The 23696-nt window shown below is 40.6% G+C and overlaps 5 protein-coding genes across 7 annotated transcripts in view; 4 read left to right on the top strand and 1 right to left on the bottom strand.

The window, feature by feature from the left end:
• Window positions 1-2407: 2407 nt before the first annotated feature.
• On the top strand, window positions 2408-4143 carry LOC311004624 (claudin-10-like; the record flags this gene model as incomplete). The annotated part of the gene is made up of 5 exons (XM_083996758.1): window positions 2408-2627; window positions 3341-3502; window positions 3587-3668; window positions 3759-3867; window positions 3991-4143. 5 exons carry the CDS (start codon window positions 2408-2410, stop codon window positions 4141-4143), a joined length of 726 nt encoding a protein of 241 aa, XP_083852884.1.
• Window positions 4144-5196: 1053 nt separating this feature from the next.
• On the top strand, window positions 5197-6970 carry LOC311004238 (claudin-10-like; the record flags this gene model as incomplete). Its single annotated transcript, XM_083996193.1, has 5 exons — window positions 5197-5437; window positions 6113-6274; window positions 6371-6458; window positions 6590-6697; window positions 6784-6970. Exons 1-5 carry the CDS (start codon window positions 5206-5208, stop codon window positions 6968-6970), a joined length of 777 nt encoding a protein of 258 aa, XP_083852319.1. The 5' UTR covers window positions 5197-5205.
• Window positions 6971-7803: 833 nt separating this feature from the next.
• Window positions 7804-8981, top strand: LOC311004807 (claudin-10-like; the record flags this gene model as incomplete). The annotated part of the gene is made up of 5 exons (XM_083996976.1): window positions 7804-8035; window positions 8126-8287; window positions 8389-8470; window positions 8569-8676; window positions 8771-8981. The coding sequence occupies 5 exons, from the start codon at window positions 7804-7806 to the stop codon at window positions 8979-8981; spliced, it is 795 nt and encodes a 264-aa protein (XP_083853102.1).
• Window positions 8982-11870: 2889 nt separating this feature from the next.
• Window positions 11871-21872, top strand: dnajc3a (DnaJ (Hsp40) homolog, subfamily C, member 3a). Its single transcript, XM_083996694.1, has 12 exons — window positions 11871-12119; window positions 12461-12571; window positions 12670-12794; window positions 13005-13079; window positions 14639-14791; window positions 14963-15144; window positions 15734-15853; window positions 16199-16304; window positions 16404-16524; window positions 19952-20084; window positions 20457-20605; window positions 21317-21872. Exons 1-12 carry the CDS (start codon window positions 12038-12040, stop codon window positions 21475-21477), a joined length of 1518 nt encoding a protein of 505 aa, XP_083852820.1. The 5' UTR covers window positions 11871-12037; the 3' UTR covers window positions 21478-21872.
• A 345-nt stretch (window positions 21873-22217) lies between these two features.
• The window catches only part of uggt2 (UDP-glucose glycoprotein glucosyltransferase 2), a 40366-nt gene continuing 38887 nt past the window's right edge, over window positions 22218-23696 (bottom strand). For all 3 annotated transcript variants that reach the window (XM_083996772.1, XM_083996774.1, XM_083996773.1), the window contains exon 40: window positions 22218-23687. In XM_083996772.1, the coding sequence (XP_083852898.1) occupies window positions 23662-23687 (26 nt within the window). In that variant the 3' untranslated portion in view covers window positions 22218-23661. The remainder of the gene's footprint in view (window positions 23688-23696) is intronic.

Here is a 23696-nt window from a genome sequence, read left to right as displayed (position 1 = left end):
TTACTAACTTGAAACAAGGAGTAGGCTAGATGTTACCCATGATGAATCAAGTTTGTGAACATATTACAAAGTTGTGGTAAGACTCTATGTTTGGAGATGCTTTATGATGTTTTCCTCATGTGAGGAATCTCCTTGTATCTCCTTGGTTTTGAAAGATGTCGATGATGCATCACAATCCATTCAAGTGTCGCGAAAATTCTTTGAAAACTTAGTAAATTGTAATACAAGTGACCACTTCTGCAATCATGTGGAATAGGCTAATCTTTAGAGTATCTTAAAAACAATTAAACTTTAATTGTCTTTTTTTCTTTGAAAAAGATAACCAATTGTGTCTTTTCTAACCCTTTTGGAGAATCACACTGTGTATATAAATTTTTCTTAGAAGTAAAAAACACATCTGATCAAGTTACGCCTGTTCTTATAGTGACATAGTTATCATTGTCTTTTTTATGATCAGATATACTCAGATATAATGGAATTTGTAAATGCACATTGGGAGAAGAAACTCAGTTATCAAAGCAGTTGATAATTTCAGTTCCAGATTATGTATCACACGTTAACTATAGCAAATGTGTAATCTTTTGTTGGAAATGTCAAACTGAGAGTCTCTGAGTCACTGAAGCTTCTGCAGAGGCCAAGTAAACAAAGATATGTAGGCAGTCATGGGCCAATAAGAAAGAAAAGTATTCTAATCTAAACAACACTTGATCAAATCGCATTACTTTTCTTTTATGTATTGTGATTGCAGTAATTAACTAGTATTGAAGGAATTTGGTTTGTCTTATCAATAATATCCCTCTTGTTTTTATCAATATATTGAGCAGTTCAGTTTATCAGTTAGGCATGTAAGTGGCTACTTGTTGTTCTCATTGATTTCTTTTTGGTCACTTTATTGTTTTGTCTAATTTATTGAGAGTATTCCAGTTCAAATTGGCACATAATGGGAATCTTCAGTATAAATTGTGAAACCGTCATTAAATTAGTTTACAATTAACATATTTCCATGCTAATTTTGGGTGACAAAATGCTTTGGGATTCTCAGCTCCATCTGATGGTGGCGGCAGAAAAATGGCTGAAACTTTATCCACAGCATTTACAGCCACCAGATGGGGCTGTAATCCACATCATAAAAACTGCTGTTTGCCCGTGACATTCTTTTAATCTCTTTATCCATCAACCGCCTTGCAAACTCCATAGTTCAAGACACCACTCACCCACTGCACAAATACATCACCCCACTACCCTCAGGACGAAGATACAGAACCCTCAAATTCAGGAGGGCTCGCCTGGGAAAAAGCCTGATCCCTGCAGCTATAGCGGCCCTGAACAGCAGCCCCCGCTGATCAGTCTGTCCAATATTGAATCTGTCTGTCTGCTGTTTCACTGTGTCGTCATGTACTGTATGTTGTCACTGGTGCTGTGGATGTTGTATGTTGTGTATACCATTGTCTGTCTTGTGATGTATTGTCTCTCATTGTGCAGCCTGTGAAAACAAATTTCCCCATGGGGACAAATAAACTTAAACTTAAAACTTAAACTTAAACTTAAAACGTATGCATTGCTCTTTGAAATAGCAATGCATTGTAGTTAACAGTGTTAACACACTCTTAACAATTTATCTAAACATTATTTGAGGTTGAACATATTTACATGTGGCAGTGAGGTAGGGGTTGGGGTAGGTGTGGGGGGTAGATTCTGTACTTCATCTTATCTCAAAAGTCAAAAAGTCCCAATTCAATTTATCATAAGCCCAACTGTGCCCAGGATACTATTTGAACTGCTGGTTTAATCTACCCCATTACCATTGACAACATAACATTTACAGGTGAAGACATTTGAAGACACACACCTCAGAATTAATGGTGTGTGTTTACCCCATTTAATTTTACTTTCAGAGGTTTGAATGCAAAACTCCTGCTTTTATTGAAATGTTTTTTCATCTTTTACTTATAAATGAAATTATCAAAGTGGCGGTCACAGTACCCACTGCTAGCCACACATAGGCTACCCTACAGCTGCTCATACATTTTACATGCGTACAGTCACTCATGACTTTACTGGCGTCATCACACTTTTCTACATCCGGAAGTTTCACTTGCCCCAGTCCCTGTCATCTCTCTCTGTGAGTCACAGTGACGTGTACTGTGTTGGTGGGGTGGGGGGGGGGGGGGAGACACTATAATAGACCACTGGCCACTTGTTGAAGTCCAGGACCAAACTCCTCCCTGCAGAATTTAACAGTCCGCAACACATTAACTATCAATCACAGCCTATCCATTGAACCCACCAGTGCAGAGCTAAGCTACATTTTCAGGAAACTTTACAAGCCAAGGCACCTTTGGTCAATTTTTTGGTCCCACCAACTTCCTTACCAGCCTCAGTCGTGTGGAGGAGTCTTCTCTGGAGTATGGCCAGCATGTTTCAGGAGATCTTGGCCTTTGTACTGTCCACCTCAGGGTGGGTGCTGGTGTCTTCCACCTTGCCAACGGACTACTGGAAGGTGTCCTCACTTGATGGAACAGTCATCACCACAGCTACTTACTGGTCCAATCTGTGGAAGGCTTGTGTCACTGATTCAACAGGAATCTCCAACTGCAAAGACTTTCCCTCGATGCTTGCGCTGGATGGTCAGCTCTTTCTCATTCTGCTTTAATGCTTGGATTTCCTGCCATCCACTGTGTTTGTCTCTTGAACTTTTTTAATGGCTTAGCTCAACTTTGACGCAAGTTTCTGTCTTTGTCCCTCGGTTTAAGAGCACAAGGTAGTATCTGTAGTTTTTCTTTCAGCTGATTCATCTTCATTATCTTAGTGCCTCAGAAAAGGTCAAAATCAGCTTTTGCCTCTCACCATATTTTGCTAGAAAATACAAGTTGCAAGTTGAGGTTCATTACGAATAAGGACTAATAGATACTCTAAAATCTAATGCAAATCTCCAAGGAACAACTCATTTACCTCCAAATATGTCAATGTTTAGCCTTAGTTCTCAGAGCCTGAAAGCTATAAAGGAGATTTACTGGGACCCTCAGGCAATTTCTACTATGGCTGACTAGTTTCAGGGGTTGACCTCCAAGGTAATATTAAACCAAAAATCACATCTGAATGAGACATTTCATACCAAGACAGTCACCGCTCAAGGTGCTCGAAAACAATTATGGTCACTCGTGACAAATTGTATTTCTTGCTTAATGTGTAAATTGGCCAAGAGGTCAATAACTCATTGACCTTGCGATGTGCAGATTCGAAGGGGAAGTCAAAACCACAGAATGGAGGAACAGCACAGCAAGTTATTTTGACTATTGACCCTCAACTTGACAAGTTGACCTCTGTTTTATGTCTGCAGGTTACATCCAGGCGTGCAGGGGACTGATGATTGCAGCAATCTGTCTGGGGTTTTTCGGTTCCATATTTGCCCTTGTTGGAATGAAATGCACCAAAATCGGTGGAACTGACAAGAACAAAGCCAAGATTGCCTGTTTTGCTGGTGTTAATTTCATTCTTAGTGGTAAGTATAGTAAATCTGTTGAGTTATTACTTTTCCAATAGCATTTTCTGTTGATCTTCATCGTCCTTTGTTTGTTGTTCTCAGGCCTCTGCTCATTGTCAGCGTGCTCCCTGTACGCTCATCGGATAACATCAGAGTTCTTTGACCCAATGTTTGTTGCACAGAAGTAAGCACCTTGTGACTTTATAAAGTTGAAAATATTTAAATGTGGCTTCACCAATAAAGAAATATTGCTGCATTCATGCTTTGTCTGCAGGTATGAACTGGGCACTGCTCTCTTTATTGGCTGGGCAGGTTCTATCCTTTGTATCCTTGGAGGCAGCATGCTCTGTTTCTCTATTGCAGATTCTTTTTCCAAAAGGTTTGTACAAGTAAAACATGTGTTTACATTATGAAGAATATACATGCTATGAATAACTGTGTGTTTCAATTTTCTCGAGGTATTTGATTTGTGCACATGACTCTGTGTTCTGTATCTTCACAGCCAGAGTCAGGCAAACTATATCTACAAAGGCACTGCCTCGCATTCTCATATCTCCTCCTACCCAAGAGGGCAGACAAAGTCTGTAAACCAGAGGCCGCCTCCAGACTACAGCAACTCCTCCAGGATTCAGCACTTTGATAAGAATGTATATGTTTGAGCGATGTGAATACATAACACTTTCGGTCAAAGCCACTGGTGAGTCTTAAGAGATATCCTATGTCTAAAAGATACAGACCAGTGTAAAAAACCTGGAGGTTTCTGTCTGACTTGGAATTAAGTTTAAAATACTGACACGTTTCTTTCAGAGGTATGAATTTGAACGTGTATGATACAGTTTACTCTCTGATATCAGAGAATTTATATTTTCTACACTGGACACAAATTTTGCCTTTGACAGTTACATTTCACAGTGCATTGAATATCTTTATAATCTTAAAAACATTTGGTCCATAGTGGGCAATAAAGTTTGTGATATTTTGTAAGACGTTTCCTTTGTTGGTTGTATCTTTAACTGTAAGTAACCCACGCATGCTGTTAATCTGTAATGACAACACTTAAAGCTGTGTCAGACACAGGTTTTTTGTTTAACATGACGTAACCATTAACTATGATTTTAAAAATCGAAAGTTGAAGAAGTTAAAAAAAAAGGGAGGGCAGGGGGGCTGCACCTTGTCATTGTGTGTCATTGTGTGGTTAGGCGAATGTGTAGTGAATGATGGGATCACTGTCTTGGTGTAGAATGTGACTAGAAAATAAACAAGTTTTAAAAAGATGAATCTCAATTGCAGCAAATTTTATTTTGTCTTGTGTTGTTTTGTCAGCTGATGATGTCGTACCTTCTCCTGTCTGCAGAGGGCAGCAGTCTCTACCACTATGTGTACTCTGAAGAAGACCAGTGAGTTTAGTGTCTTTACTTAGGGACTTTCATTAGGGTAAACATTTATAGGTCTTTACAATCGTTCTATGATGTTTATTAAATGTGTTGTTGCCAGGGTGCAAATAGGGACAAGAACCTAAAAAGGAAGCTGAAAGTTTTGTGAGATATCTGAAGCAACAGGCACACTTTGCAGTTTACAGTAAACAGGTGACCCAATGGTACAGAGCCCTCATCAACACTATGGCACACAGCACACAGTGTCAAACACAGTGTCTCCTGCTTGTGTCTAATGCTTCTGTTTTGAGCTGTTAGCCAACTCGGTGGACACCGGCCGCTTCAGACATGGATAAACGTCTGCTACAAATATTAGGCTTTTTGACTTCATCACTGGGATGGGTGTTTGTGCTGTGCACTATGGCCATGGATTACTGGAGGATCACCCAGCTGGGAGGTCAAGGAGGCTCCTTCATCATTAGGGTGGCCTGGTACTGGTCCAACCTGTGGAAGGATTGTTTCACTGATTCTACAGCTGTCACCAATTGTAGAGACTTCCCAGTGCTGTGGACAGTCACCCGTAAGTGTCTTTGTATATAACTCAGCAAACATGTTTCTATTGTCTGTCTTTTCATTGTGTGAGTAGGTGTTCCCAATGACAAGAGGGTTATTTTAGCACTTACAGTGACACTGAGACCACTGAAAGAAGAAATAACATGAACTTGTCCTTCAAATGAAAAGCTGAAACTCATAAAATTTACCCTTACATTGATAATGATATTTTTATCACCTCAGGCCTGGTGTGGCCTGTAGCTTCTGATCTCAAACATTAGTTAATACTTACATTAGCAGGTAATTCAGCTGACTTCTCTACATGTGTAACTGTCACCATCTATTCCAGCATAATGACATTATCCTCATTTCCTAGTGGCCACTGTTCACAAAGGTTAAGCATCTTTTAATTTGCAATGTTTGCTACAAAGACAATGATTCAACTTCACTGTCTTTTTTAATCTGCAGTTCTAATAAAATCTTTACTAATTGTTTGTGCACAAACTACTAAAAGTGGCGGTTTTCTCAACCAAAGTTTGAGAAAACCATCACAAGCTTTGTAAAGTTGGTATTTGTTGACTGTACCTTTTTTAAAATGTGGATCCACATGACTTGACATAAACATCATCTTCTTTTCTCTGTGAGAGAAACTCAAACATTTCTTTTAAACCTTTCAAACCTGAACTCTTCTCGTTTCTCTCAGCTTTCGTCCAGGGTGTGCGGGGACTGCTAATGTGTGGGCTAACTCTTGGATTCTTTGCCGTTGTGCTTTGCTTTCTTGGGATGGAGTGCACTTACATCGGTGGAGCTGATAAAACCAAGGACAAAATGCTTTTCGCTGGAGCAGTCTTTCACGTTGTTGGTTGTAAGTACAGAACATACATACACATGTGTTTGTCTTTGGAAATGACAATGTTTTGCCCTCATTATTTCTTGGTATCAACGAAACCTCTGCACACAGGTGTGTCAGATCTCGCTGGCTACTGCTTATACATCAACAGGGTCGCCAGGACAACCTTTGCTGAGAGTATAGGGCCAGGAGTCTTGCGGTACCCTTTTACTTATAGTTTAAATCCATTTCCAGCTTTATCCTCACAATAAATATATAAAACAGATTGTTATTTGCATACAGTATTCACAATGTATCATGATCTCTTTTCTCACACCTACAATATTCCAGGTATGACCTTGGACCTCCCATATTTCTTGGATTGGTTGCATGTTTCTTAATCCTGTTGGGGGCTTTGTTTTATGCTGTGACAGTCTACAGAGTAATCTGCCCTGAAAGGTATCTAGATCATCCATCCTCATCCCTCTTCTCTCTGGTAACCAATGTCATGCTGGTGTATTCATTCCAATGTTTTGGTCTTACAGTAAAGTGGTATATGCGTATGGAGGACACACATACATGAGCCCTCGCACCAGGGGACGAACGTTCACCGGATACTACCAACCCTCGTGGCAGTATTATCAAGGCTCAGGGCGAACCAGCAGCTCCAAGATCTCAAAACTCTCTCAAACGACACCCACAAAAATATCAGAAAGAGATGCATTTGTGTAGTATCTCAAATTCCTCTTCTTTTTTTTATTCCAAAAGCAGCAAATACACAAAAACAAAGGAACTAGCACCTATGTAGATGAAAATAACCTCAGCTTTCTCCTAAGAGCATTATATGTTCAATTGTATTTCTGTTGTTCTCATTCCCTCTGTGTCATTTTTTGTTTTTGTAAAACAGGCCACAATTGATATGTATTTTGTTGTGATTTAATTAAAACATGTCTTACAAGTTAAATTAATCACTGGAATATTTGTGAATTGATATATAATAATGAAAAATAAAAACTTTGTATGAGTTCTGTGTCTATCCAGTCTTTTTCATCAATGCATTGTGTTATTTAAAGGTATTACTTATATTACAATACTTGAATTTATGTCAGTAGCCTCACTTTTAGTCATCAAATGACAATATTCTTCTGTCAGCTTCATAATTGTGTTATAGAATGGTGCCAGCATTTTTACATATTTTACCATTCAGGCACCTGATTCACTTTGTTTGATTTTTTTTTTTTTTTTTAGCATGGCACACGCCATCTGAGTTAAGATTAAATGGCAGACGAAAGCTGAAGCCATGCTGGCAGGCTTCTGAGGTACCAACAACAAACATCATCACCAAAGTGACCTTCACAAAAGCCATCAAACACAAGGCAAAACATGTGATGATGTACACAAACCACTCATGTGTGTGCATGTGTGTGTCACTGTTTCCATCTGCATGCAGCAGCTGAGGAGGGACTTTGAGGCAGACAGTGCCAGACACACAGGTGTCCCACAGTTTGTGATCCAGAGCTTTGTGCCTTCTCTTTGTCTAGCGGGGGAACGTCAGGGGAAAAAAGATGGGATATAGGACTGTGGTGATGTACATGGAGATTGGCTGCTTCGTTGTCTGTGTGTCTGGATGGATCCTGGTCTGTTCCACGATGCCAACAGAGATCTGGACTTGGTCTGAAGTCGACAGCATCGTCCTGACCACTTCAAACTACTTCTCCAACCTGTGGAAGGATTGTATATCTGATTCGACTGGAGTATCCGACTGCAAGGGAATTCCATCAATGCTTGCACTGAACTGTAAGTGAAAATGTGTTTCAGCACAAGGCAAGATGATGACTAATAGAATTTAGGGCTTTGCTGAACATTGTTTTTGCTCCCCTTGGACAGGGGACATTCACATGTGTCGAGCCCTCATCATCATCTCCATCATCTTGTCTTTCTTTGGATCAATTCTGGTCTTGGTGGGAATGAAGTGCACTAAGATTGGGGGATCGGAGATTGCTAATGCAAGAGTAACCTTTGCAGGGGGGATGAACTACCTAATTGGAGGTACTGTAGGCTAAGACTTGCACTGAGAGTTATTTGAAAGACATCACACTGAAACAAACTGTATGATTAACCATGAACTAAATGTGTGTGTATCGTTTCAGGGATGTGTTCTATGGTTGCCTTCTCTTACTATGGAAACAAAATTAGAGCAGAATTTCAAGACCCTAACTTCAGAGCTCAAAAGTATGTACAACTAGCCATGCTATTGCTTAAAAATTCATCACACTATTCTATCAGGGAAGAGCTGTACCCTGATGACCTTTTCTTGCATCTACTGCCAGATTTGAAATAGGTGTTGGTGTCTTTATCGGCTGGGGAGGATCCACCTTACTGGTTTTCGGAGGCCTTATTTACAGTATATTTGCAGGCTGTGAAGGGTTCAATTCAAGGTGAAGTACAGTTGGATTGTTGTAATTTCTTTTATAATTTCCCTCCCTTTACAGAAAAATTTACCATACGTTTCTTGAATTTCAACCTTCACAGCTCCGAACACAACCCTACTTACCAGTTCCCTGATCCCTACGCAGTCATCCCAGCGAAAAAGAGCCTTGTTTCTCTGGCTCGTTCTGAGAGGAGTGAGAGCAGGAAATCCAAGAACAGCAGTGACACCAGTGACACCAGTTTTGTCAGTGACAGCAGCATCTCTGGGGTCACCAGTATCACCAGGACGACAGCTACTAATGCTTATGTGTGATTTATCATCACATGGGGAAAATAATTATTTGCAGTCATTCAGTGTTGTAAGTAAAAACTTTTGCTTTAAAAGTAGCCTGGCCAATACAGGTCATTTTAGAGCAGACTTGTGATGGTAGAAAAAGATTGTGTTAATAGGAGAATGAGTTATAAGACCAAGACCTTGCACCAAGGCAACTGAATGAGAATTGAAGAGTTCATTTGCAAAAGCAGATAACTCTGTTTTTAAAAAATTCTAGAATCTTCATTTTTTATTTTTTATTTACATAAGGTGATATCAGTCAAACAAAAGTTGAATGACTTTGAGATGTAACAAAATAGACATATCTCAAAAAAATAAAGTTTTATTGAAAACAACACTATGCAAAGAATAATTACAAAGCCTTAGCTCATTTTTTTCAAAATGGCACTTATCTGCTTTTGCAAATGAACTCTTCAATTTCATTCACATATGCTTCAACTATTATGTCAAAATGAATGCCTGCGGAGTTTTCTGTTTAATGTATGTGCATGTCTTCTTACTGTACTGTATATAATTTCCCTTGAACATGGTTTCATATGTCAAGACCTTAGCTCTTGCTCCGATCTGATGCACAAATCACTGTGTTATTCAAAGTAATATATCCATGCATGAATGGAGAATGTAAACATTTTTGAAAATTCTAAAATGTTGAAATTTGCAATAAAACTAATTTTTGATATACTGATTGTGGTTTGAGGTGACCATGACAATCATTCATGCTTATTAACCATATAGCTTGACGACTGTGTACAGTGACATCAGATACACCACTGGCACCTTGGAGATTCAAACACACCACACCACCATATAAGTCGATATTTGGTCATGAGCATCCTATAACCAAATAATAAATCTTCTTAGGAGTCCTCTAATTGTAAGCTATGTGGAGGTGTGAACTGTCCTTGGATGATGGATTCAATTGACAATTAAATGCAGATCAATTCCAATACCACAATACATTAAATAAGTAGCAGTACTTCTCTCTGATATATTTAAACTTTTGAGCTCTAGCCTATTTCATTGAGATCTTGATTCCTTTGCTTGGGTATTGAACTTGAAAATGTGAGTTAGAGAACAATCCTCAAGTAACACAAAAGATTTAAGAATCATGCATAATGTTCAAATGATTCAAGCAGTCAGCAGACTGTTGAGAGGTTTGGACGACAAGGACATGATAAAAAAGATAATAATAATTTCAGAGGCCTAAAGAAAAGGCCAAATGATCCAATAATTAAGGTTTAAGTATTTCTGGTTAAAGGTTCAAGGCTACTCATTTGTCTCACACAACAGAGTAAAACATGGAGTGAAATGAAATAACTCGAGTTCCCTTTCCAGGAGTGGAAACCAGGCCATTGTGTGAAAACCAGGAATCCTAACTGCTGGACCAATTGAAAGCACATGTCAGAATGACAGGGGACAACAACTTCTTGGGTTTGATCCTCACTGAATGCTGAAATGCAAAACCTAAAGTAAACACCCAGAGACAAACAAAATTACTGATCTGTAAAAATTCAAAAAACTTCCAGCGCCCACTAGAACATGGATAGACACGATTTATTATCAAAAGTAAAAACAGAAGGGGCGAACAATGCGTTTCACATGTTGCTTCATCAGATTCGCTCTTGATTGTCATCGTGTGCTAAAATAGACAAGGTGAATTACATCATGATCATGACAGCCCGACAATCAATCAATGAGATGCAAATTTACAAGCTCAATAGGAGACAATTTGAAAAAATGAAAAAATAATGTAGATAATAAAAAAGTATAATAATTAGGACCCATTACAATAATGAGATGACAAGAATGAGCTGGGACCTAGAAGAAGCACTAGTTGCTGTGCACAGGACTTACAAACGTTTTCTATAGGCTACTGATCATCTGTCTTTTGATAGATAGCTGGTTTTGAGGAAACTGGCGGGGTTGTTTGTGATTTTTCAGTGCCAATTGTGTTGCAGTTGGTCCCATAATTGGCACCTGCAATGTCAAAACTAGTCCCACTGTTTCAGGGGGTGGAGATCATGTCCGATCCTCCAGAGAGGCAGAGCAGGTTATTGACTGGGAAACCACAAACACTACACTGCACTGAAATATGAAGTTGCAACAAAGTTTTTAGAAAGGAGGAATTTCTGCACCTTCAACAAAACAAAAACATATAGGCACATGTGAACTGCATATCAGCTACATAGTAAAATATTCCCCTTTTCTAGATATTTGTGCCAATAAAATGTAATTCTGTCTCTGTGAGGACATTGACTGACACTGTAGGCTGCAGTAGCTACATCCCCTACTCAAACATTAACCACGATAAATGTCTATCCTTTACCTTAACATTTTGAGCACAGTGGTCCTAACTTAAAATTTTAGGAGTGCAAGCAGAAGATTTAGGCACACACCGGAAATCAACTTGCACAGCAAATATTCACATTTCTTTTTCATTCATGATAGGGCTGCCACCTGACAGATTCCAGATTCTTTGAGTCGCCCCTTGCACATGTCACCAGTGTTTAGCAAATTTACTGGTTGCACATGTAGAAGTAATGAAAGATTTGCTTGCAATCTCTCAAATTTTAGGGGCAAAATGCCTCAGTTTGAGAAACCATGTAAAAGTTGGTCAAAAGCTTTGTGGTAGTGGGTTAGGTTAAGCCAAAGATTAGTCTTTATCTCTATTTCTGGTTCCAAGTGGACAAGCCATTACCCAACTAACCCTTCCAGTATGAGCTCGGAGTCTGATATTTGCCTACACGCACACACACACAAACACACACTGCTCACTTTGCTGCCGTGGCTCCTCTCTGTTGAACCAACGGGGGTGGGCGTGGTTTCCCGCAGCGTCCAGCCAATCAGAGTCACCCACGACCTGTCGGTTGCGTGTTTCTGCTCCGCTGTGACTGGGACAAGAGGAGCAATATGCTAAACAAGGCTCAACTCATGGGACCGAGCTGAATTAAAAGCGAAACATTAGTTTATTAATACGACCTCTGGTGAAGTTTGCAGGACCTGTAACGAGGCAGAGCGAGGATACAGATGCAATCATGGTTTCCATTGACCATGTAGCTCATAAAATACTGACTTACATCCCTTATGTTCTTGTTTTGATTGACATGAGATATGAAGGTAAGGAGCTGACTAACTTGTGTTTTTACTTTCGTGGACAAGGTTGCTTAGTTACTTATTTAACGTTACCGGAACTTCGGTCACGGTTCAGACAAGGCTGCTCTGAGCTAAAGTAACGTTAACGTCGCTGCTGTCAGTGTCAACATGAACACAACAGTGGTGGCTAAGGTGAAGCTAGCTAACTAGCCGCTATCCGTCCGAGTGTCCACTTTGTTTTAGCTCTTAGGTGAATAATAAATGGCATAACCGCTTTTTTTTTGATAATGTAGTAAACACGTTAATTTGCAGCAGCACGAGTGGAAACATGGCTCATTGTGTTGTGTGTTGTGTGTGTGTTTCAGGAGTGAAATGCGGTAGGGAGGGGAGTGTGGACAATCACATGGAGATGGGGAAGAAGCTGCTCGCTGCTGGACAGCTAGCCGATGCCCTTTCTCATTTCCATGCCGCCGTAGGTAAGTGTCAGAAACATGAACCGAGTTAACCTTATTGTTTGTTATATCCGGAAACGTAACCCGTAACTTTTGCCCTTTTTTTCATCTTCTTTCATCAGACGGGGATCCTAAGAACTACATGGCCTACTACAGGAGAGCTACAGTGTTTCTAGCAATGGGGAAGTCAAAGTCTGCACTGCCAGATTTGAGCAGGGTCATTGAGCTCAAACCAGACTTCACATCTGTAAGTTTCAGTTAGTTGGGCATTTGCATACTGCACCCACACCACATACATAATATATACAGTACAATGCAGGTCAATGATGGCATAGGAGTCGGCTGAAGGCACTGACGTTACTACACTGGGAAACTGGTCAGTGTTGACAGCTGTGTTGGTAAGAGTTTTGCATGTCGTCTTATGGCCAACACGTCTTCTCTTCTTGCTCTTCAACAGGCACGGCTGCAGAGGGGAAATCTCCTACTGAAGCAGGGGAAGCTGGACGAGGCAGAGAGTGACTTCAAGAAGGTGGTAAGTGTAGCAGAGGAAGGCCCAGTTTAAAGTCTACAGTACAGCAGCAAGATTGAGTGGCAGTCATTATTATTGTCAGACAAGCAGAGTTCACCAGAAGGTGTCAGTGTTGATCATCACACCTGGTGTGGAGGTAAACTTAGGTCAAGGCTTAATATTGTTTCATTATGATGTTTCAAAAGATTTTATGAAGAATAGTTGTTTTACCGTTATGATGTACCCTTGATTTATTCCACTGCGCTGTGCAGAATTTCTATTTCCAATAATAATAATGAATTTTTTGGTTTGGATAAAACTTTTTGAAATTGTTATAGAGTTAGGTAATAGATAGAGGCTACTACTTAGTATCATGTGAAACGGATGCATCCTGCATTCATAAGGCATCTTACAAGATGTTGATAATAATTAAGTTGGCGGTGAGCTCACATTTGGGCCTTCAGGGATCATTTATAGGTGCTTGTTAAGGATTAAGACCGAAACTTGCTAATGCATTTTCCATTAGAATTACCAAATTAGACTGAAGTTTCACAACACCCCCAGAGGACACGCATGCCCTTGTAATATCTGCTATTAATTTGTATAGTCCATTTAAAGCTGCAGTATTCTCAGGTGAGGTTATCATGCAGAGGTAAATTAAATTCTTCTTCTGTTAGATAATGTCACAGTGTGCCAAGGGCATGTGGCTGTCTTGCTGCCCTCCTCCTCCACAGGCATGTTCTGATCATTAGCGTTTTTCTCTCTTTTTCCATTTCCTTTTATCGAACAAACAGTAAACCAGACAATGTTTGATAAACTTTCTTATACTGTAGGTTGAATCTCAGTGGTTTATTCTGTGTGATCCTGTTTGGCAGGCCGTGATATGAAACCTAGTTTGAAGGGAGTGCAGTTTGTTACAGAGCGCCCAAAATCTGTGATGAATACAGGTGCAAAGTCACACTTCAAAGCACAGAAAGTTTTACAGCTTGCAATCAGCTGCGATGGCTTCTTCTGCAGGAGAACAATGAGTTACAATCCCAGCAAAGGCCTATAGGCATCTGGGCTCACACAGTTTTTCACGGACAATATCCTGCTGGTTTAATGTCAAGGTGTCTGGCCAGAGGTGCATGCTGTCCTGCTGCTTCAGCAGTCCACAACATTGGCCCAGCATAATGCATCACATTTATGCATTTAGGCTCATCCCCGAGCTGAGCTAGCAGGACACATTTAAAGGGTAGCCAGGTCTGTTTGCAAAGGTTGGGTCATTAGCTGAGGTGGCTCTCATGAATATGATGACCTCTATGATGAGGATTATTATAACATAATGAGTGCAGGGAGTGGTAAGGACTGCTGTGGTGTGTGATGCTTTCACAAAGCAATGTTGGCAGAAGAATCTCTTCAGAAATGTTAACGGCTCAGTAGTGACTGAATAGTATTTTCTTAAACACACAGTTCAGGGCTATACCATCTACTTATATTCCACACTTCAGTTTCTGTTTTGTCAGTATAGCTTTTCTCATGTTAGGCTTTTTTAATCATGACTGTAAGTACTTGATATAATGTCTCACTTTGCAATCCTCCAGCTGAAGTCCAACCCCAGTGACAAAGAAGAGAAAGAAGCCCAGAGTCAGCTGACGAAGTCGGATGAAATTCAGCGGCTGGTGGCTCAGGCCCGCAGGAGCTTCAGCAGCCAGGATTATATGACAGCTGCTGCCCAGCTTGACACTGTCATTGAAGTAAGAGACCTACCTTGTCAGCATAGCCTAATTTCCCTGCAAGCAAGACATCATTGTTGTTGTTGTTTTTGTTGTTGTTGTTTTTTTAAATCATAGCTGCGCAGTGTGTACAGATTATTTGTGCAGTTATCGGTGCTGCAGTTTGTAAGAGTTCCTCTCCACCTGTGACAGACCTGCGTTTGGGATGTGACCTCACGTGAGATACGAGCTGAGTGTTTTATCCAAATGGGAGAGATGGGGAAGGCCATCAGCGACCTTAAAGCTGCATCCAAGTTAAAGAACGACAATACCCAGGCTTTCTACAAACTCAGCACCATCTACTATAACCTTGGAGACCATGAGATGTCCCTCAAGTAAGACCCACTTTGCAAATTGAGAAAAGATACATTGTATCGCAGGTGCTTCTGTAAATTGTTATTACCAGTCTAAAGCCTTGTTTTTTCTGTAAAACTAATGGATTAAGTCACAAGTGTTGCATTGCAGGTGACTGTAAATACATATGGATATTTTATCCATCTGCCACATGACAAATATTTACATAATAATGTGTAATATTCATCTATACATCCAATCATGTCCTCTTAATGCAATGTGGCAGGCAAAACTCACCTGCAGTGCAAACACAGAAAATCCACTGGCAAAAGGGAGGCAAGGATGATAAATATACCCCCAGCAGCACTGAGTTCAATGACGCACAACAGTCTATTTGTTTAACAATGACACAAAATATAGGTTTGAAAATATCCTCAAAGCTGAACTCAGCTTGAGCCTTGCCAAAGCGGACTTTCTGCTAGTCTGTTGTGGGTACTTGTTATTTCAGTTCACTTCCTGTGAGTTGGCAATAAAGCGTATAGAGTGTATCATTTAACATGGAGAATAAATTTGCCTGCTGTAAACGCTCTCTCGCTCCGACTTTTCTTCCCCCTCGTTTCCGATCGGCAGTGAAGTGCGCGAGTGCCTGAAGCTGGATCCTGATCACAAGCAGTGTTACAGCCATTACAAGCAGGTCAAGAAGCTCAACAAACAGATCCAGTCTGCAGAGGAACTCATCCAACAGCAGAGGTAGGTGTGTGTGTGTGTGTGTGTGTGTATATGTTCAGGTTATTGTGTAAATATACAATAATATCCCCCTCTGAATCCCAGGAATTGCATCATCTGTGACCGCTTCCTTATCCTTAAGCACTCCTGACTTTCTGCCCGTACAAACAGCCATGCAAATCCCCCTCTGAATATGAATGGATGTCACATCAAATTTGACATACACAGGATACCGTATTCACAAGACTATACCGAGGGAATAACAGAGTGGCATGATGTTTGTGGGTGCAATCATCCCCTGTTATATATTATCCCTCCCCAGTGCTGCAGTGTTGTTGAAACACCTACCCTGCCTCCCTGCTCTTTTAGGTACGAAGAGGCCGTGAGCAAATATGAGGCGGCGATGAAGACTGAACCCAACGTGAATCACTTCTCTCTCCTTGCCAAGGAGCGCATCTGCCACGCACTCACACAGGTAAGACCCCCTCAACTGCGGCCAGCATGAGAAGTGTATTATCTCACTCTGTGCTGTGTGTGTATCTGATCACTGTCATTTCCTCTACATTGAATCCAGAGCCAGCAGGCCAGCAGGGCTGTCTCGGTGTGTAGCGAAGTGCTCCAGTCGGACCCGGAGAACGTGAACGTGCTGAAGGACAGAGCTGAGGCCTACGTCCAAGATGAGCAGTATGAGGAAGGTAAGCCTGGCATTCACTATTCGGTTTAGTTGAGTCAGTGTCCTCTAGGAATTCATTATATTACAATAGAGAAAGCTAACAGCCATTGAAGATGGCTTCAGCTGTGACATGTGCTGTGGAGATGATTTTTTTTTTTTTTTCAGGAGTGTTCTTAGTGATGGTTTTTTTGTGTGTGTGATGAGAACACAGCTTCAGATTCATTTATTATCCCATGAGGGAAACTTAGCAGTCAGGGCCTACGAATAAAAAAGACAAATAAGAAATGACACAATGCAACAATGTGCGAAAAAAACAACAACACACAATTACAATTAAATTAAATAAAGTCTGCAGACCCTTGACTTTTCATTAGATGCAACAAGGTAATTCAACCCACAACTCATAATATAATGACCAGTTCTTATTAAAACAATGGTGTTCATTCAGTTATTTTTTTTACTATTGAAGTGGTAGTGGTTGGTGGTATTGTGCCGGGCAAAGTGTTTCCTAATATTCTACCCCAACATATTTTCAGCCAGTGTGTGTTTGTGTGGGTGTGTGCTGAAATAACCTTAGCTACTGTAAGAGGCCAACTACTGTAACTGATGTCATGGCTGTAGCTTAACACAAGGGGTCCTTGTAACACTACATGGGAAACACATTGAGATAAAGCAGAAACATCAAAGCTGCATCTCTCAACACCTGATCATTCAATTCTGTCTCATTTAACACAACATCTCTCGGTTCAACTCTAATGTTGAACATGAATTTGAATAAGTGCAATAAATAAAGGGGGGAAAAAATCAAAGGTTCCCTTATCTAATTTGGTCGAAGCATAGAACCCCGGTGTCTAAAAGCCTGAAAAAGACAAACATCAGCTGTCAGTTAGAATTAGGTGTGGCCTACAGGATGTAGAGCTTGTCCTGTACTGCCGGCTGAGATCACGCAGCACGTACTGTATCCGTGAAGCCTGTGGAGGCAGAGGCAGGATTAGTCTCGGAAACGGCGCTCTCCCGTTTCTTCCTCTAAGTCCAACGATGGCAGATGGTGGCGTCCCCAGGAACAGTCGGCCTCCCAGCCATCGTCCTCCCTGTCACCTGATATTCTGCCACCACCGTGCAAACAACCAGTGGATGATTCAGTTAGAATCCCCGCCTTTATTTTTTAGGTTTATTTGATGACTTTTAAGTTTAATTCTCGATTTAAGTCGGTGTGTTTGTGTTAATAATCTAAACCCACGAGCAGCTGCTCAGCTCATCACAGTAATGTAAGGGCATAGCCATAGAGAGGTGGAGTGAGTCACTTGAATGTTGAATGAGTGACATTGTAGAATACTTTAAGTACATGATCTATACACAGTGGTTTTTGAAAGGAGGAAAAAAAAAAGGCCAATACTTTCATAACAGTGAATGTCAGTGAGACGCAGCACTCAAAGCCCATGCACAGTTCCTTCATTATCTAGTACATCAGACACTCCAACACTGCTATTGATTTGCACACAGCATAAACAAAATAAACACAAAGTAATGATTCATAACTCACCAGTGCGATGCACTCAAGAGGAGAGATTTTCTGCGTTTGTTTTCAACAGACCGCTGCTGGTCAAAGCTCGAGTCGAAACCCGGGGCTACGGAGGCTCTGTTGACAGCGTGCGTCATTCAAATTAGAGGCTGCAGATGGAAAAGTTTACCGGCTCGCACCCGACACTGTAAGACAGTGTGTCAGGCAGTTGTTCTGGTGAAAGGAAAGGTGGCCACAGTGTAGACAGGCCACTGTGGATAGGACATCATGGTGAAAGAATCAGCACAAAAGCTTTTGAATTCCACTTGTTGGAGAGGTTTTTGGTGGTAGCTTAAAGAAAGAGATGAAAAGGAATAAATAGACAGAAAGAGAGATGGAGGCAGGGGGTCCCTTGCTGGATGTGAACAAGAGGCATTATAATTACATAGCCCTCATTTTAGATATGTATGCCATTGCCACCATAGCATCCCTGGGGGAAAAGAATATTCTGTGCAACTAAATATGTCTAATAGTTCAGCAATGCACAATAAAAGTGAAACAGGTTAGCAAAAGACGAATAAAGGTAGCTTGGGTGACTGTTAAAGATTATATGCATGTGCCTCAACTAATTACAGTGACAGGATGATCATAAAATGGGAACGTGAGTGAGTCTCCCTGCTAGGCCTTTCTTCCCATTGTCACCAAAATAGAAAAAAAAAAAAAAAAAAACGGGAACTGGCGAGGAAAGTACCTCAGCACTTTGGGCCAGTGCTACAAAAGCCCCCCTCTTGTCTGATGAGGGAAATGTTCCACCACCGTTTTTAAAGAGGAAAATAAGTGATTCATCTAGTTATAAAATTCTCAAAAGCCAAAGCCACGAGCTGTACGGCTGAGAACTAAAGATACACTTGGGGTTAGTGTGACACAGTGATGTTATTTAGCTTTATCTCGGCGAACAGCCCGCAGAAGTGTTAAATGCAAAATGTCAGCACACACACAAAGAAAATGGCAGCTATAAAAAGAGATAAAGGAGTCACACTGAGGCTCCGTGTCAGTTTTCATTTGGTCTGTGTAATTGATTCATAAGGGTCCCATATGTAGTAAAAACGTCCCGAAATATGGTGCTAACTTCTATTTTAGATGAGAGTTAGACAAGTATCTAACATGTTGTACTTAAGAAATGGAGAGAAAGAAAAAAAACCCACACGCTCAATTAAACGGACAATTAACAGCACCAGCCCTCTAGGCAGGTAATAACATCCTTCACCGAGACTCCATCAGCTCCGCAACCGCAGGAGATGCCGGCTGAGCATGAGCACATCAGCAGGTGGGAATAGCAGACCTCATGTGGGCTTTTAAAGTGTCAGAACCCATGGGTGTTAAAATTCACCTCGGTACACCTCACAGGGTAAACAAGGCTTAAAGCGCCCAAACAGCCCGGAGCCGCCGCAACATGATCTGAGAGTGGTGGGGGCTTAGTGAACGGATGAAGAGCGTTAACAAGGCTACAGTACAGGATCGAGCACTTCCAGAGGTTTGCAGAAGTGATGCAAAGATGAAGAGGTCAACAATACCGAATGTTTTATTTTTTGACGACAATGGTGCTTTGATGAAACCCATCCCAGTCGACACACGAGTTGCAAGGCGAGGGTGGGAGACACTCTTGACAAAGTCTCCGCTCTGAGACTTGCAGACTAACCCCAACAGAGAATTATTATCAACTTATCCTTGTGAGTCTGTGTTATTTGTTTGGTTCATCGTCTGAGTGGAGGCTCAGGCATGATGTGACAAAACCAGATGACATGGAAGGATTCAGTTCATTACTGAGAGACACTTCATCAGGGTGGATGGATGCTTGTCACAAGGTCTTTAAAAAAAGAAAAAAAAAGCCTGTGCTTCACTTCCATTTACTGATTCTATTGTGCATGTTTTTTCTTTTAACCTCCAGCCATTAAGGACTACGAGACAGCCGGCAAACACAGCGAGAACGACCGTCAGATAAAAGAAGGCTTGGAGAGAGCTCAGCGACTTCTCAAACAGTCTCAGAAGAGGGACTATTATAAGATCCTCGGGGTGAAGAGGTGGGCAACTGATCTTTGGATTTGAGAAACTTGTTAGGATATTTGTGTCTTCCGGACAAATTGTCATAGATTCCTCAGGGAAAATTAGGGTGTTTACTTCAGAGAAAAGTTTATTTTGTAGTCATATTGTGGTTTTTACACACTGAATAACTAATGTGCCTCAAAGCCCTGTTGAACTTATCCCCATTGAGCATTTAATTTAAAAAAAAAGCACTGATAGCAAATTTAAGGCACTTGTAGTTATAAAAAAGTGATGGTTTATCACATAAGAGATACTTAAGAGTATTATTAGGACCAGCTTATGTCGAAAATAAGGAGACAAGCCGCTCTTATCTTAAGTAAATGTGCTGATAACACTCTCCATGATCACAGGACTGCCCAGAAAAAGGAGATTATCAAAGCCTACAGGAAACTGGCACAACAGTGGCATCCGGACAATTTCCAAGATCCAGAGGAGAAGAAGAAGGCTGAGAAGAAGTTCATAGACATAGCTCAGGCTAAAGAGGTTCTCACTGACCCAGGTAAGTGTGTGTCTGTGTCTGTGTGTTTCACCAAGTCTGGGGAAAGTTGTAACTACCAGTCTCCTCGTAAATGTCAGGCCTCTGAGGAGGAGCTGCAATGAACAGCTCACTACTTACTGCTTTCTTCTTTCTCCACACCGTCTCTACTGGGAGTCATTACTGTTCCAGTAAAATCAGCTCACAGAAACACATTGTAGCATACGTATAGGTGTTTTTTTTTTCCCAGTATCTCCCACAACTGATTTCTTATTGGACCTTATCAGACTAGTGTTTGATTAGTCAATGATTAGTCTTGAGTTCCTTCATCAAATCAAGCAAAATATCTAGAGCAAAATCATTACTACTTTGGGGAGATTGACATTTTGTTTTTGTTTTTCTCCTGCTATACAATACCTAATCAAACAGAACACTTGTAGATTTCATAATGCCCACATTTTTTAAATTGATCTAATTCAAAATGTCTGTTAGATTGACAGGTGAAGTATACTGAGCCTGACACACCTTTTGCATAAGCATTGCATAGAGGGACAGATAACCTCCTCTAAATTGCACCTAAATTCTGTCTACACTGAACTCAACTCAATCAACTATGTAACAACTCTTGATTTCATGCATATTAGTTCCTAAAGGGATTAATTTCTTATCTAAAAGATTATTTTAATTTTTTATGAAGTCATTCTCTACTGACCTGTCAATGTGCATGTTTTCTAGAGATGAGAACCAAGTTTGACCACGGTGAAGACCCCATGGACCCGGAGAGCCAGCAGGGTCACCATCACAATCAGCACTTCCACGGAGGCTTCCACGGCTTCCAGGGATTCAATCCATTTGGTGGTTCTGGACCCTTTAACTTCAAGTTCGGCTTCAACTGAGGCGCATCTCATCCAGCACTGCAGGAGTGGATTTTAGTGTTTTTTTCCTCTCTATTTTTAAAAGGGAGACTGTGACATAACGAATGTCAGCACATAACACTAAGTCTCACACAAAAATGTGGACTTAGATTCTGTGACCTTAATTAAAGACGCATCTTTGCTGAATAAAACAACTTCAGATTCCTTTTGGGGGAAAGGACGGTTGCTATGCAAACAAAAAAATTGCCACACGTGAAGCAGCTTTCATCAGGAAAGTGGTTCATTGTTCAGCTTTTCCATGTATTGAACACTCAACAATTCACATCCATTCAAAAGATTCAGTTTGTACAAAGGTACAGTACTATTTTTATATGAATGGAGTTTTTCTGAAGTGTAAATAAAGAGATATTTATGTACAATAAAATAAACTCAGGGTTGTGTGTATTGTGGATAGTAGGAGAGTAATTTGCTGCATTTGTGGACTGAAGCTACTGTTTGAGAAATGGCACACAGTAGTGGTACTTCATTACATCTAACCTTTCCCTAATTACGACTATCTGCACAGCTTTTCTTCCCCATAAATGGGTTTTCACATGGAACAAATTGCACAATCACAAAATCCCTTCACTGTGTAGACATTTCAACACATTCACTTACAAGGTAATTCACAAAAAGATTTCATTAATGAGTTTTGTAGCAAAGATTTATTCTTCCCACCAGACAGTAATATAAACATTTCTATTTGACACAGCACAGTGGAAGACGGGTGTCCTGAGAGCAGACTTCCTGCACCCATTTTCAAAACTGCTATCGGCTTCAGTCAAGCAGTTCTGCCCATCTTATTCCTGAGACAAAACACTGGTTCATTGAGGAATTAAAATATTGAAAAACATTTCCAAAAATGTAATACAATGAAAGATAAACATACTGAAATAAGTTAAAATCCTATATTTTACACATAAACCATGACCTGTAGTGTGCAAATGAGGATTATTTGTCCCATAACTTGGCAATAACAGAGCCTGGCCTGGTCTGACATGTCATATTTGATATAGTGTCGTGTAATTTGCAGGTAAACAGATAGGTGACCGTTCACTTGGTTGCACTTCCCAGTAGTTGCTGCTGCTGTGTTCTTTCAAGCTTTCCAATGCAGCATGGTGCATCTCAAGCTCCAATATTAGCTGTATGATAAGACAGAAATGCTAAAAAAGAACATTGGAAAAATGCTCTATATTCACCAAGTGAGGATTAAGGCAGTAGACAGGGACATTAAGAAGAGATGCTGGTGGTTTGAGCCAGTATTATATCATTGTATTCAAATTAAAATGTTATTCATTGTACCATAACCCAAGGTTGGCTCAGCTGCTAACAAGAGGAAACATGTATAGTTATAGCCTCAGTTGTACAATAACATGTAATTCCACAGAAAGTTGGCTGGTTTACATTTGGTTCCATAAACACAAAAAAAAGGGACACAACTGTTTTCTCTGACTACACAACGGTTTAACAGGAGGAGAAATCCAAAGACTCGACAGGTTGTCCATTTTTTAGTTTCAGGTTTCAAGCTGTAATTGGATAATAGCTGTTCAGGGACGGGGTTTAGTGAGCAGTAAATTGTTGGTGCGAACTGCTGTAATCATGTAACTTCAAGGTGTAATTTAAGTCAGTAACAACTTTGGTTTGGGCATTTCAGACAGAACATAGTCATGTTGATTACACAGTCAGATTAAGAACATGGAAAAAAAAAAGATAAACATAAACAAACATTAACATTTAATGATAGATTTTTAGACGTGTGCCATCTCCATTTGATTCTTGATTCTGCGTACATTATCAGTGCAGTATATTCCAGCTTGATTTCCTCACAGACACACCAAAATGAGTGGTTTGACTGACCCTTTACTGTGGTCACTTCATTTTCCGGGTAACCACGAACTAACGAGACCTGACTGTGGTGCTGATGGTTGCACCAGGAGTTCACAGCTGGAAGTTCGCACATCACATGTTGATTTTGTAAGACGTATTGACTGCAGAAGCAGCTATGGCATCTCTGAGAGACATGACATTCACTTCCGGCTGTGCGGCTGTGGATGTTAACACTCCATGGCTATGTTTAGATGGAATTCTCTGTCTTCAAGCTTAACAGGTGGCCTGCGTGCAAAAGGTGCTGCCTCCTTCGTCTTCAGCATGGTGCTTTGGCAGACGCTAAAGTTCATCACGCACGCTGTCTGCTGCGGAGA

Source organism: Trachurus trachurus (genome assembly GCF_905171665.1).
Source record: "Trachurus trachurus genome assembly, chromosome: 21".
In the NCBI taxonomy this organism is placed as follows: Eukaryota; Metazoa; Chordata; class Actinopteri; order Carangiformes; family Carangidae; genus Trachurus; species Trachurus trachurus.
Note: the sequence above shows the minus strand (reverse complement) of the source record. Positions and strands in the feature narration are given on the sequence as shown.

Excerpts from the sequence above, each read along its gene's own strand:
- dnajc3a (XM_083996694.1), top strand. The coding sequence starts at position 12,038 with ATGGTTTCCATTGACCATGTAGCTCATAAAATACTGACTTACATCCCT. Across the intron at positions 15,854-16,198 it reads GAACTCATCCAACAGCAGAG|GTACGAAGAGGCCGTGAGCA; the intron begins GTAGGTGTGTGT and ends CTGCTCTTTTAG. Across the intron at positions 16,305-16,403 it reads TCTGCCACGCACTCACACAG|AGCCAGCAGGCCAGCAGGGC; the intron begins GTAAGACCCCCT and ends CATTGAATCCAG.